This window comes from Saccopteryx leptura, chromosome 5 (genome assembly GCF_036850995.1).
Source record: "Saccopteryx leptura isolate mSacLep1 chromosome 5, mSacLep1_pri_phased_curated, whole genome shotgun sequence".
In the NCBI taxonomy this organism is placed as follows: Eukaryota; Metazoa; Chordata; class Mammalia; order Chiroptera; family Emballonuridae; genus Saccopteryx; species Saccopteryx leptura.
The window spans coordinates 154342080-154355096 of record NC_089507.1 but is presented as its reverse complement, the minus strand read 5'-3'; the positions used below and the strand labels follow the sequence as shown (position 1 = coordinate 154355096).

At 37.0% G+C, this 13017-nt stretch overlaps 1 protein-coding gene across 1 annotated transcript in view; it reads left to right on the top strand.

The window, feature by feature from the left end:
- Positions 1-13017, top strand: part of SMC6 (structural maintenance of chromosomes 6) — a 58216-nt gene that overhangs the window by 23665 nt on the left and 21534 nt on the right. Inside the window, exons 11-17 of the mRNA XM_066386197.1 lie at positions 2263-2409; positions 2682-2770; positions 2943-3107; positions 3482-3660; positions 4924-5131; positions 6336-6450; positions 9618-9778. Coding sequence (XP_066242294.1) covers positions 2263-2409; positions 2682-2770; positions 2943-3107; positions 3482-3660; positions 4924-5131; positions 6336-6450; positions 9618-9778 — 1064 coding nt within the window. The remainder of the gene's footprint in view (positions 1-2262; positions 2410-2681; positions 2771-2942; positions 3108-3481; positions 3661-4923; positions 5132-6335; positions 6451-9617; positions 9779-13017) is intronic.

Genomic DNA, 13017 nt, shown 5'->3' with positions numbered 1-13017 from the left:
TGTTGTGCCAGATGGGCTCCCAGCCTTTTCTTTGTGTATAGGACCCCCTGACCACCACCCCCAGACTCAGTGTGGCTGACTTACCTCTTAGTATTTTGTGCTACTTAGGAATGTTGGCCCCAAGTTTGGGTGTAGTAGAAGATGCTATCTTCCCCACCTTGCTTTCTTCTGTATGCCCTCAAGTTAAGCAGATCTGTCTTTTTCTTTTAAGGGTTATGACATTGACCCATCAAAGGTAATAGATGAGAATGTAAAAACCACAGAAAAGCTAAAGGTGTAGCACATTACTTAGTGATCTCTGGGCTGAGTTCCGTACTCCCTCTTTATGGAAGGAAATGGAAGTTCAACCCCACCCACTTTTCTCACCTCACATTTTCATTTCTGAGAGAATATTCTGAAATTTTCACCATATTCTTAACTTCATTTCTTAGCTTGTCATAGGGGAAAACCTCAAATCACTTCTCTCTTTAGGTATTCAACAATCTAAAAATGGAGTCCAGTCTGAGTAATAGATGCTTACTTTTTATATTCAAATGTGAAAAGGAGAATCTTGAGGCTGGGTGATACCTACTTCTGTAGGTATTTGCATCACTTAAGTGTCTGGGCACTGTATGTAGTAAACGGTAACTTTCTGGAGGATAGGGCTATCTAATTATAAGTTTATGTTCTGCCCACTCTCTCTGACATAAAACTTTTTCCATAATATATGTGTGTTTATTGACTATAGAATGACTACTGAGTAGAAGGTTTCTGAATGAATTGTGTCTAAAGCAGACTTTAAACATGTGTTAACCTAACTGATAACTGAAAATATATGAGTTATGTTTAGTTTGTATAACATGTAGGCCAACTTCAATTTTTATAAAAACATACAGATTATACTATCAATGTTTTAATAATAGAACATTGTTATCATTCTTTATAATGCTTCTTGAATATCCTGCATATTGACAATTCCTTGATCTAGATTTCCTATTCACATGTTTATCGTGAGCACTTGATTCAAATTTCTCTCTTCATAGCTTTACATATATGTTCCAGACACTTTAAACTTAACATGTGTGGTTGAATAGCTGTGACAGAGATAATAAGGCTCACAAATCCTGAGGTGGATACTGTCTGGCTCTTTCTATAGAAGGTTTGCTGATTCCTGATATAAATTGTTCTCATACTGTCTCTTCTAATCCATTTCTGTTGTCAGTGCCCCATTTGGCACCTAATTATTTTTACTTCAGAATATTATATTAACCTCTTACCGAAATCATCTCCTTTAATTTTCCCCTCCATGCTGCCTTCTTTGTGCTTTCAAAGTGATTTAATATACAGATCTGGTCATGTATTTATTCTCTCCCTGTTGTTGAGACGGTTAAGTTGTAAGCTGATCATTTTTGACATTTAAGACACTTCTACCCTGTCGTCTTCCTCTCCCACCACTGCCTTCTCAGCTGAATCTCCAGAAGTGTGTTTAATTCCTAAAATGGGTGTCAATTCCTTTCTGCATGCTTTACCATCTGTCTCTTAACACCTTTTCCCAACTTCTTTCCTGGTACATCTTCATTCATCTTTTTAAGCCTTAGCTCAAATGCTCCCCTGCTTTGAAGGCATGCCTTACACTTTCTGGCAGACCTACAGGTTTTTTCTTTATGCTTCCACAATTACAGACATACCTAATGGAGCATTATTGTATTCAAACCATATGCTCAATTTGCATGCCTATTTCTCTGCTAAACTTTGTTTTTCCTTAATTGTGTTATTTAAAGACAATTGTTATGGCATCTTTGTATCCCCAGAAGATAGCACATTTGTTGGGAATGTGGAATTAAAATTTAATTATATTTTAGTATTTTTTAGGTGAAAGGAGGGGAAGGTAGTAAAGCAGACTCCTGCATGCACCCCAACCAGGATCCACCCCGCAACCCCTGTCTGGGGCCGATGCTCAAACCATTTGAGCCACTGGCTGCGAGAGGGGAAGAGAGAGAAAAGTAGGAGGGGGAGAGGAGCAAATGGTCGCTTCTCCTGTGTGCCCTGACCAAGAATTGAATCCGGGATATCCATACGCTGGGCCAACACTATCCACTGAGCCACCGGCCAGGGCCACATTTTAATATTTTATACAATTATGTTTGCTTGCCTGATGTCTTGAGTTTATTTAGTCAGTATGAAATCAAGTTTATTATTGGGATGTGAACCATATATAATTTTTTAAATTTCTGTTTATTAAAGAAAAATAAAATATCCACCAACAATGTTATTTTTTTAAAGGTCAGGCTTAAAGACGCAGAAAAAAAATACAAGGATATTCAAGATAAACTGGAAAAGATAAGTGAGGAGACAAATGCACGAGCCCCAGAATGCATGGCGCTGAAAGTGGATGTTACTGCCAAGAAGAAGGCCTACAATGAAGCGGAGGTGAGACCAGTTCTGCCGGGGTGCTGCAAGCCTCATGGCAAACACAAATACAGGTCGTTGGTTTTTAAAAGTAGAGGTTTTGTAATTGTGAACAATTCTTTGTTGCTTTAAGAAGTTTTTAAGTTAATGGTTTCATTCAGCCATTTATGTACTTTTATATAGGTAGGTATTTCTGCTTCTATTCAGCCTCGGATTTAAAGACTTGACAGGGTGAACTTGAATGGGATGTTTATTTTTTTATTTTGCTAAAGTTGTGTCTAACTTTCTGTCAGGTATTATATAACCGGTCCCTAAATGAGTACAGAGCATTAAAGAAAGATGATGAGCAGCTCTGCAAAAGAATTGAGGAACTCAAGAAAAGGTAAGATAGTACTTTGCAGTTTTTATGGTTACTTCATTTTGTAATGAAGTAGTCTAGGTGAAATGGACTGTTTTCTGTATTATTACTAAAGGGATTTTTATCACATTGCTTTATGTATTTTAAGTGTTAGGTTTTTCATGTAACATTTTCCATTTGGATTATTTACTGTTAGTGCTGATCAGTCTTTGGAACCTGAGCGGTTGGAAAGGCAAAAAAAAATATCTTTGTTAAAAAAGAAAGTAAAGGTCTTACAGGATGAAGAATGTTTTGTCAATCAAGAGCTCGAACAGTTTCAGCAAACCATAGAAAAGGACAAAGAAGAACATACTAGAATTAGGTAAGTTTCTGTTATCTGAAAATCATATTGTTTTGCTCTTCATAGGAAGAGAGAAAGCAAGGGGGGGTGTTGTTTGTTTGTTTTCTCTACATAAGGGGTATTTTTAAATTGCTTCTAGGACACCTTTCTTACCCTTGTAGAGTAGGACAACTTCTATTTTTTCTAATCCTCCATTAGTGCATTTTTTTTTCATGCTAGGTTTGGAGGATTTCTGACTATTTTGCTCTAGTGACACAATTTTCAAGTAAAGACACCTGCTTTTAGTTTATAGGGTTACTGGGTCATTTGTTGGTATACAGTTCTTAGAGGAAAAGGCTGAATCTTTCTGGATAACTATCACATATCTGTTCTGTTCTTCCACTTTTCTGGTTTAGGAGAGAAGAATTAGATGTAAAGCATACACTGAACTATAACCAGAGGCAATTGAAAGACCTGAAAGATAGTAAAACTGATCGACTGAAACGATTTGGCCCTCACGTTCCAGCTCTTCTTAAAGCAATCGATGAAGCTTATCGACGTGGGCAGTTTACCTATAAACCTGTAGGCCCCTTAGGTACCTGTCCCATTTAGTCAGGGTATAATAAACATTAGAAAGAAGTTTTTATTTTCAGGAAAAGGATTGAATCTTGTTTTAAAACTCTGTTATTAAAGAGCTATATAGTTATGTGTGAATTTTAATTGTACATATTTTAAGAAATGATGAGTCACCTTAAATTTAGTAACTTTCCTTTTCGATCTTTAAAGCATAAAATAGTCAAAAGAAAGAGAACTTAGGAAAAGGAAAAGTAATTATAGTTAAATACTCTCATTTTTATTTTTTTTCCCTGATTAAATAAACGAACTAACTTGAATATAACTGATTAGTAGGAAAATCCAGTGACAGCAAGATATGTTTGAAAGGACACTTAGCCCCTGAGTCTTGTGTAACCTTTATAGAATGACTTGTCTTTTTCTTAGTTTCTATTAAGGATGAACAACATTGTTTCTAAGTCCTCTTTCAACTATAAAATCAGGGGTTAGTTATCTCCATATATAAATGAGATTTTTAAATGTCAGTTGAGTTCTCCTATGGCAGTGGTCGGCAAACTTATTAGTCAACAGAGCCAAATATCAACAGTATAATGATAGAAATTTCTTTTGAGAGCCAAATTTTTTAAACTTAAACTATATAGGTAGGTATATTTCTTATCGAGGTAGCGCCTGCACGTGGTATTTTGTGGAAGAGCCACATGTGGCTCGTGAGCCACAATTTGCCGACCAGGGTCCTAAGGAGTTATCTCTAATTCTGTATGTCATTAGGTAAAAATGACGGTGTATATATAAATATTTTGTTAGTCAAGTACTATATTACTATATAAGTATAATATTATGTACTACTGTATTGTTGTAATGTCTCTACATATGTAGGTCTATGCCAACATTCATTTCAATGAACGAGGCATTTTTTTCCTCTGTAAGTCTCAAGTTCCAGTATTAATCAGTTTTATAGAAAATAAAAAAGAATCTATAAATCTTTTGATTGATTTTCAAAATACCATTCAAAGGCTCAAATAATATAAACTTAAATAGAAAAACCACTGTAGATTTACATTAGAGTTGGACAGCTTTTTTCAGAAGGTTTAGTGGGTTTTCTCCCCAGTGTATTCAATGGGTATGGGGGATTTCCCATTCAGGTAAAATAACATTTATAATATTATTTAAGCTGCTTTATATGAAAATATTTAAAAATTACTATTAACTATTATAAAAATATAGTTACATTAATATTTTAAAATAAGTATTCATGAGCTTTTTAATAATTTTCTCTCACTTTTAGGAGCTTGCATTCATCTTCGGGACCCTGAACTTGCTTTGGCTATTGAATCTTGTTTAAAAGGACTTCTGCAAGCCTATTGTTGCCATAATCATTCTGATGAAAGAGTACTGCAGGCACTGATGAGAAAGTTTTATTTACCAGGAGGGATCTCACGGCCACAGATAATCGTTTCCGAGTTTCGGAACGACATATATGATATAAGACACAGGTAAGGCATCAGCAGTTACCAGTAAATACCATTTCTGGTTTGCTTCATCACATGCAAGCTCACAAAGAATTAACACATTTTTATCTTAATCATATCTACACTACTGATTTGTGAAATTATATCAAACTACTTCTTTAATTTCAGGTAGATAAACAAGAGAGATATTCTCTGCCCATGAGGTCTGTTGTGGGAGACAGTACAGTGGACTAGCTGGAGTGGGGCACAGAAATTACACCGATGAGGGCAATGGTGCCAAGCTAGCCAAATAAAAAGGGAGGTATTGAAGAAGACCTTGGGCGCTGGAAGATCATGGTGCTTTGAAAATTTCAGAGAGCTGTGATTGTTTTCTTTGATTTCCCTTGACGAGCCTTCTCAGGGCACAGCACCTAAGGGGGCCTCTACTGGGTGCTGGCTGCCTGGCCATTTCCCTCCTAAGTAGTTACATGTTTTCTAATTTATTGTCTGTCATCTCTGGTAGAAGTGGATTACAAGGTATAAGTGCAGTTGAGATGAGGGGGTACTTACGTGTTAGTAGGTAGGTTAGGGAAGAAATCGGAGAAGAGAGGAAAAATGATTAGTCTTCTAGCTATTGAGTTTGTTAATTGCCTTTCAGGCAAATAGAATTTTATGTGCAAAGTGCATGAAGGTATGACATCATAAATGATTCTACCAAAAATAGTATTTGCATTATGGATAGTAATGAATAGATGAAAAGAGATATTTAGGATGAAATCAGTAATACTTGTTACTTGAATGTAAGAGAAGGAAGAATTCAGGATGACTACTAGGTTTTTGGCTGGAGTGACTGCCTAACATGTTATTTTTATACTAGAAATAAGGATGGGAGATAAGAGGAAGTGTTTTCTTTGTTTGCATGAGAATTTGACCTTATGTTAATTTCTAGTTTGATCCCTGGTTTCTAAAACCTCAAAAAAGTGAAATTTCAGCTGTGCTACCAGGCAACATTGTTATGGTAACAGTGACCCCTGCCAAGCTAGTTGCATCTGGAGTGGAGGAATGTCTTTTAGACATTCAAATGTAATATATGTAAAAGCCAATCTCCTGATTTCTTTCCTAAAACCTGCTTTTTCTAGTATCAGATATTTTCACCATCTTATCATCTACTCACCTATTTTTATATATAGGTATGTTTATAGATAATTAAAGTTTGATATATTAATCATTATATATTTTTGTCACCTAGAGCTGCTTATCACCCAGAGTTCCCGACGGTTCTGACTGCTTTGGAAATAGACAACGCAGTTGTTGCAAATAGCCTCATTGACATGAGAGGCATAGAAACAGTGCTACTAATCAAAGTAAGACCAGATGCTTGCTGTATTTTATGTTATTTGTTTTCCTAACCAAAGTAGGTTACATAAATTGCTGTTTCCCTCCTGTGTGACACAGAGTTGTTGAAGTTTCATCATTGTACTTTCACCTCATAAGAAAATCTATAGGACAATATAGAGCTGGTGGTTTGTGTGTTTTCCGCCTGAGGGAACTTTATTCCATCTATTTGTTGTAAAATAATTCCACAAATTTATGTTCTTTTGATGCATGATTGTTGGTCAAATAAGTTTGTAAATATGATACATATGTTTGCTCGCTTATAGTTTGCATTGGGTGTGGGAGACAGGCTGTAAGCCGGCAAAGTTATTATAGGCTAAGGCTTAGTTTTAAGACTAAGCCTTTCCTGCCCTTTAAATACTAAGATCTTTTCAAAACTAAGCTTTTCCCCACACTCTTGAATGTTCATGATGTAGGGTGGTGCACTCTTATGAGGAATCCCATTTATGCCTCAGATAAGTGACTTTGCATCAGAGACTTCCTTATTTGTATACTGGATTAAAGGTTTTGATTTCTACACTATAAAATGGGGCAGAACAGGGGCACTTTCTCTCTCTCTCTCTCTCTCTCTCTCTCTCTGTCTCTCTGTTCCTGAAATTAGCATTGCAAAGGAGAGGCAGCCAAGATGGCAGAGTGCTGAAGAAGAAGCAAGTTTGTGCAGAGAGAAGGAGATGGGTGTTGGGCAGATAAAATATATTATGCTCACTTTATTAAAGATGGCACTGCCCACATGGAAGCCTGTCGCCCAGGTGATAATCTCAGTTGCCCTTCCTGCTTAGGATGGGCATAGTTATGTTAATATGTGTTGGAAGAGGGCTTTCGTGCCAAAAGGTTTTAAAGGGAAGAGTGATTACGTTCTAGGAAAAGCCCATGCTGTAGGAGAGCCACGTGGAGGAGGCCAGGAGAAGCAGCCAAGATGGTGGAGTGCTGAAGGAGAAGCCAGTTTGTGCAGAGTTTGTGCAGAGAGAAGGAGATGGGAACAGAGGTGAATAAGGCTGGTGAGCTAGAAACATTTGATACTAGGAAACTCGGATAAGTCAGTAGCTTTGTGAGCACTGAATGAGTGGGTTTTGGAGCCCAGTATGTGTTTTTACTTGCCCGCTGGTACAAGCTAGGATTAAAGATGATGGCTCACCAGTTCTTGGCTCCATTGTTTCTTTACTAACTTTCCGAATCCAATGCGAACCTGCATGGGCCAGGCGGCTGTGATAGTGGCCATGGCTACTGGCTTTACAATGGGGAACAGAGGTGAATAAGGCTTGTGCGGTAGAAACCCTTCATTCTAGGAATACTTAGATAAGTCAGTGACTTTGGGTGCTCTGAATGGAAAGGGAAGTGTTTTCCCAGTGTGTGTATTTCTTGCCCGCCAGGTACAAGCTAGGATTAAAGCTAATGACCCACCAGTTCTTGACTCCATTGTTTCATTACCATCTGTCAGAATCAAATGCGAACCTGCCTGGGCCAGGCGGCTGTGATGGTGGCCATGGCAACTGGCCTTACAATGATACTTTAAAATTTTTTGTTCATTTTTTTCTTGATTGCCTGCCAAATTCATTTTTTATATACCCTTACAGATGCATGTATGATTATCATTCTTTTTAAATAAGTACTTGATATTTTATGAATCTATTTTCTTAAAAATTTGAGTGCTGTAAAATCAATATTTACTCTTTTTTTTTAACAGAGACGGAGAGAGAGTCAGAGAGAGGGATAGATAGGGACAGACAGACAGGAACGCAGAGAGATGAGAAGCATCAATCATCAGTTTTTCCTTGCGACACCTTAGTTGTTCATTGATTGCTTTCTCATATGTGCCTTGACCGCGGGCCTTCAGCAGACCAAGTAACCCCTTGCTCAAGCCAGCAACCTGGGGCTCAAGCTGGTGAGCTTTGCTTAAACCAGATGATCCCGCGCTCAAGCTGGTGACCTCAAGGTCTCGAACCTGGGTCCTCCGCATCCCAGTTCGACGCTTTATCCACTGCGCCACTGTCTGGTCAGGCTTTACTCTTTATCTGTATGTGTATATTTATATATTTGTTGGATTCAATCTACATATTGTGTTTTATTATTGGCATAAATTTGCTGGGAAGGAATAAGGAAATATAAAACAAATCTGTAATCAAGACGAGCACAATAGTGTGTTTTTTCAATAAAGGAAACTGAGAAGTAATGGTATTGGTAGTCCACTGTGTGTGTGTTTTGTACGTTCGTGTTGTAATTATTTGTGGGCTTGGCTCTGTCGTATTTTAAAAGGATATGTGAAAGGAAATAATAAAGTTCTATTGTAAAAGTTTGTGCCCAGAGAGGTTGACTTGATGTTCCTTAAAGCCTAGTTCGTTTTTATTTATTTATTTTTTTTTGTGGCAGAGACAGAGTCAGAGAGAGGGACAGATAGGGATGGACAGACAAGAAGGGAGAGAGATGAGAAACATCAATTCTTTGTTGTGGTTCCTTAGTTGTCCATTGATTGATTTCTCATATGTGCCTTGACCGTGGGTGGGACTACAGCAGACCGAGTAACCCCTTGCTCGAGCCAGCAACCTTGGGCTCAAGCTGGAGAGCCTTGCTCAAACTCGATGAGCCCATGCTCAAGCTGGTGACCTCAGGTCTTGAACCCGGGTTCTCCGCGTCCCAGTCCGACGCTCTATCCACTATGCCACTGCCTGGTCAGGCCTAGTTTGTTTTTTGTTGTTGTTTTTTTATTTCCACTGGGGCTTAAATATTCCCAGGCTTTTCCAACATAATTCAGTATTAAAATTTGCTATTCAGTGTCATTTTTAGGGTATAAAGTTATTTGGAAAAAATAAGATTTGTATGAACTGTTGTAAAGTAAATATTTTCATGTGAAAAGTTATTTAAAATACATTTTAATTTTAAATGGATAGCAATAATCAAATTTAAAAATAAAATGTATCGGTTTGTCCTAAAGTATAATTGTGTTGTTTTAAAGACTCTTGATAGGTTTACTTCTTTGAATCTTGAAAGTGATTTTTAAAGTTTTTTTATTTAACTTTTGGAATTACTTTACTTGAATGTTTAAAAATACTTGGATCTTAAAGCAATGACAGGTAACATTGTGAGATTGTGTGCATCAGAAATGTTTTAGCATAACTTAAAAAATGTATTTCTTTTTTAGAGTAATTCTGTAGCTCGTGCAGTAATGCAGTCCCAGAAGCCGCCCAAGAATTGTAGAGAAGCTTTTACTGCTGACGGCGATCAGGTGTTCGCAGGACGTTACTATTCATCTGAATATACAAGACCTAAATTTCTAAGCAGAGATGTGGATTCTGAAATACGGTTGGTAGTCACTGCAGCTTCACTACTATCCCTACTGCTTCCTTTTGGTTCAGTTTCTTTTATATTACTGTATTGGTAGTCACTTGATGAAGAATTGTGAGGGATCTCTTTCTGCTCTTAAAAGAGCATTTAGCTGGATATAGAATTCTAGGTTATTGGCTGTTTTTCCATCATGATTTTGATGACAGTATTCTGGACTAAGAACATAAACAGTATTCTCTTGACCGGCTTACTACCTGTCTGCAGGGGATAAGGAGCTAAGTCAAAATAAAGGTCAGCTACGTCACTGTTGCTGATTCCCACGACAAACGTGCCTGGTGTTTAGTTGTGCTGCTTTTTCTTGGTGAAAGTTCAAGTCTCCTGCTTTACATTCTGGCTCAAGCTCTGCACTGTGTCTCTCACTGGTATTCTGAGTTGCGCCACACTGTAGATCAACAGGCACATTTAGTACATTTGCCTTGGAAAACAGAGTGCTAAAGGAGAGAGACAGAAAGGTTGAACAGAAAACTATACTTAATAAGATTCAAAACATGCAAAAAGAATTTTAGGTAAGAAAAAACATGATTTTTTAACCAAACTAATTCAGTTAATGAATTGGTGGGTTGGAACTTAATTAATAATCTCAAAGGTTACTTAGGTAGAAGAACTTAGTCATAAGTAAAAGAAATAGCTAAGAAAATTGAGTAAAAATTGAAGTCATTCTAAATGACTTACATAGGTAAGGAAATGAGAGTTTTGTTGAAATAGATCTCTTTTTTCAAATCCTAGTCATCTGTGTGATTATGGGAGCAGCACAAAGGGAACTAACCACAGTGGATACTGGTATCATGGTAGTCAGCACACACTTTAAATTGGCATTGAACTTTTCTGATAGAAGGGATGAACCTCCACAGATGTAGAACCGCACCTATCTGAAAGTGGCCTGTAAGGTCTGGCTGCCCTCTCTTGGTTTAATGTCTTCATGGTTCATCTGTGCCATAGATAAGTGCTCATGTGGTTTCTCTATCTTGTTTTTTTCCCCCCACAGTATTACATCATGGAGAGCTTTTCATGTCAGCACATTTAGAACTACCTCTTTGCATGGCTGTACCATGATCTGCTTAACCACGTCCCTATTGATGGACATGGGATTGTCATTTTCTCCTTATGACAATACTGCAGTGAGAACACATGTATGGTGGCAGACTTTTGAAAGGATGTGCAGGCCTGTGGTGGCGCAGTGGATAAAGCGTCGACCTGGAAATGCTGAGGTCGCCGGTTCAAAACCCTGGGCTTGCCTGGTCAGGGCACATATGGGAGTTGATGCTTCCAGCTCCTCCCCCCTGTCTCTCTCTCCTCTCTAAAATGAATAAATAAAAAATAAAAATTAAAAAAAAAAAGCCAAAATAACGGGCTTGAACAAAATTAATTTAAAAAAAGAAAGAAAGGATGTGCAGAGCTTAAATTGTTAATGGTGAAAATGCTGAGTCAGAGGATATATGCATTTTAAAATTATTTAATTGCTGTTGCCAAATAACTATTATTGATTTATTAATATACAGTTCGTGGTTCAAAAAAGTTTTAATAAACAATTACTAATATTTCATATATAGTAAGATAGAAGACTTAATTTTTTAAATTTTATTTTATTATGTAAGTTGATTATTTAATAGTGATTGCCAAATGAGTAGAAAGATTCCCTAATTTCCTCTTATTCTATGACTATTCAAAGACTGTTTCTCTATACCTCCATCAACTCAGCAGTGACAGAGTCCCTTGGGAAAATGGCTCTTGACTTTGAAGTGATTTTTTTTTTTTTTTTTTTTACAATTTTATATTGAACAAAGTGGCTTCTTCATAGACATAGGGTTTCAAGTCTTAAGTACAGGTACTGACTTTGTTTTATTATCCCATGATTATTCTGTATACTTATGACAATACACATGGGGTGCGAAAGAAATGGGAGAGGAAGCTCTCAGACCAGGTACCAGTGTGGTCACTGCTTTATGCAAGGTCATTAAAACATTACTTCTGGATTTTTGGATTTTCAAAATACTATAACATTTTAATATAATTTTCTGGAGTTTGTTTTTCAGACTTTATGTTTTTATGTTCTTTAAAACAGATACTGAATGAGTACCTAATGTGCCAGGATCTGGTCTCGGCACAAGATTCAACAGGATACAAAGTACAAAAACCTTTCTCTCTCCTGAAGCTTACAGTAAGAAGGAGGACGTAGTAGACTATAAACAAATACTAACTAGTTCAAGGTTAAGTGGTAAGGAGACAGAGCAGAGTAAGGGCTAGAGAGTCAGGAGCATGCTGGTTCGGTAGGCTGCTCACAGAACATGTATCTGCCCCGTACCAATAGCTCTCACATTCGGAACTGAGTTTCATACCTATTTTATTAGGTTAACACGTGTCCTTTGTCCATGTAAAAAGTGTTTAAAAACTAAGGAACTGTATGAAAATATGTAACAGAGTTTGTCCTACCCAGCAAAAAGGAAATTGTAAAATTTAGCAATTTGTTTATATAAATTATGTTTAAATTTATTCTAAATATTCAGAAAAATGTTTATTTTTATTTTTAAAATAATAAAAATTATTATTTTTATTTTTGGCTTAGGCTCTCAGTTTCAAAGTTTATTTGGTAAATTTTTTGTTGTTTTAGCAAAATTACTATTTGCTAATTAGTGTCCAGATTTATATATGATAAACATTTCTTATTCAATCCTGAGGGTCCATCTTAAATTTTTGCATTTAGCCCCATTTTTACCAGAAATACCAGTTATTCTCCTTTTCTTCTTTTTATCATTTATTTGCCATTTATTGAGCTAACAATTATTGATTTCTTTTGTAATTCTGACAATTCAGAAAGGTAACAGAGTTATAATATTTCTCTAAGTGTAAGGTGTGTTATTTTATATATCACTAAAAATGATAAAATACAGCCATGGACTGAAAGATGATTTCAGGGATGTTAATGAGGGAAAATAGGCATCTTACTGAAAAACGGCGTACACTTTCCACCAGAGGAGTTCTTTCTAACTGCGGAGGTGGTCCTCATTTACCAGGCACCAAACTTGGGAGACAGGGACCTGGGTGGATGAGGCAGGAAACGAAGCTTTCTGAAGACAGATGCTGGCCGCCGACCTCCCTGGCTTTGGCAGCTGCCTTACCCCCTTATCCCCGTCCCTTCTCCTTGTTCTTTCCTTCGCTCTAACTCCCCACACATTCATTGCATTTCTTCAGCTAAAGTA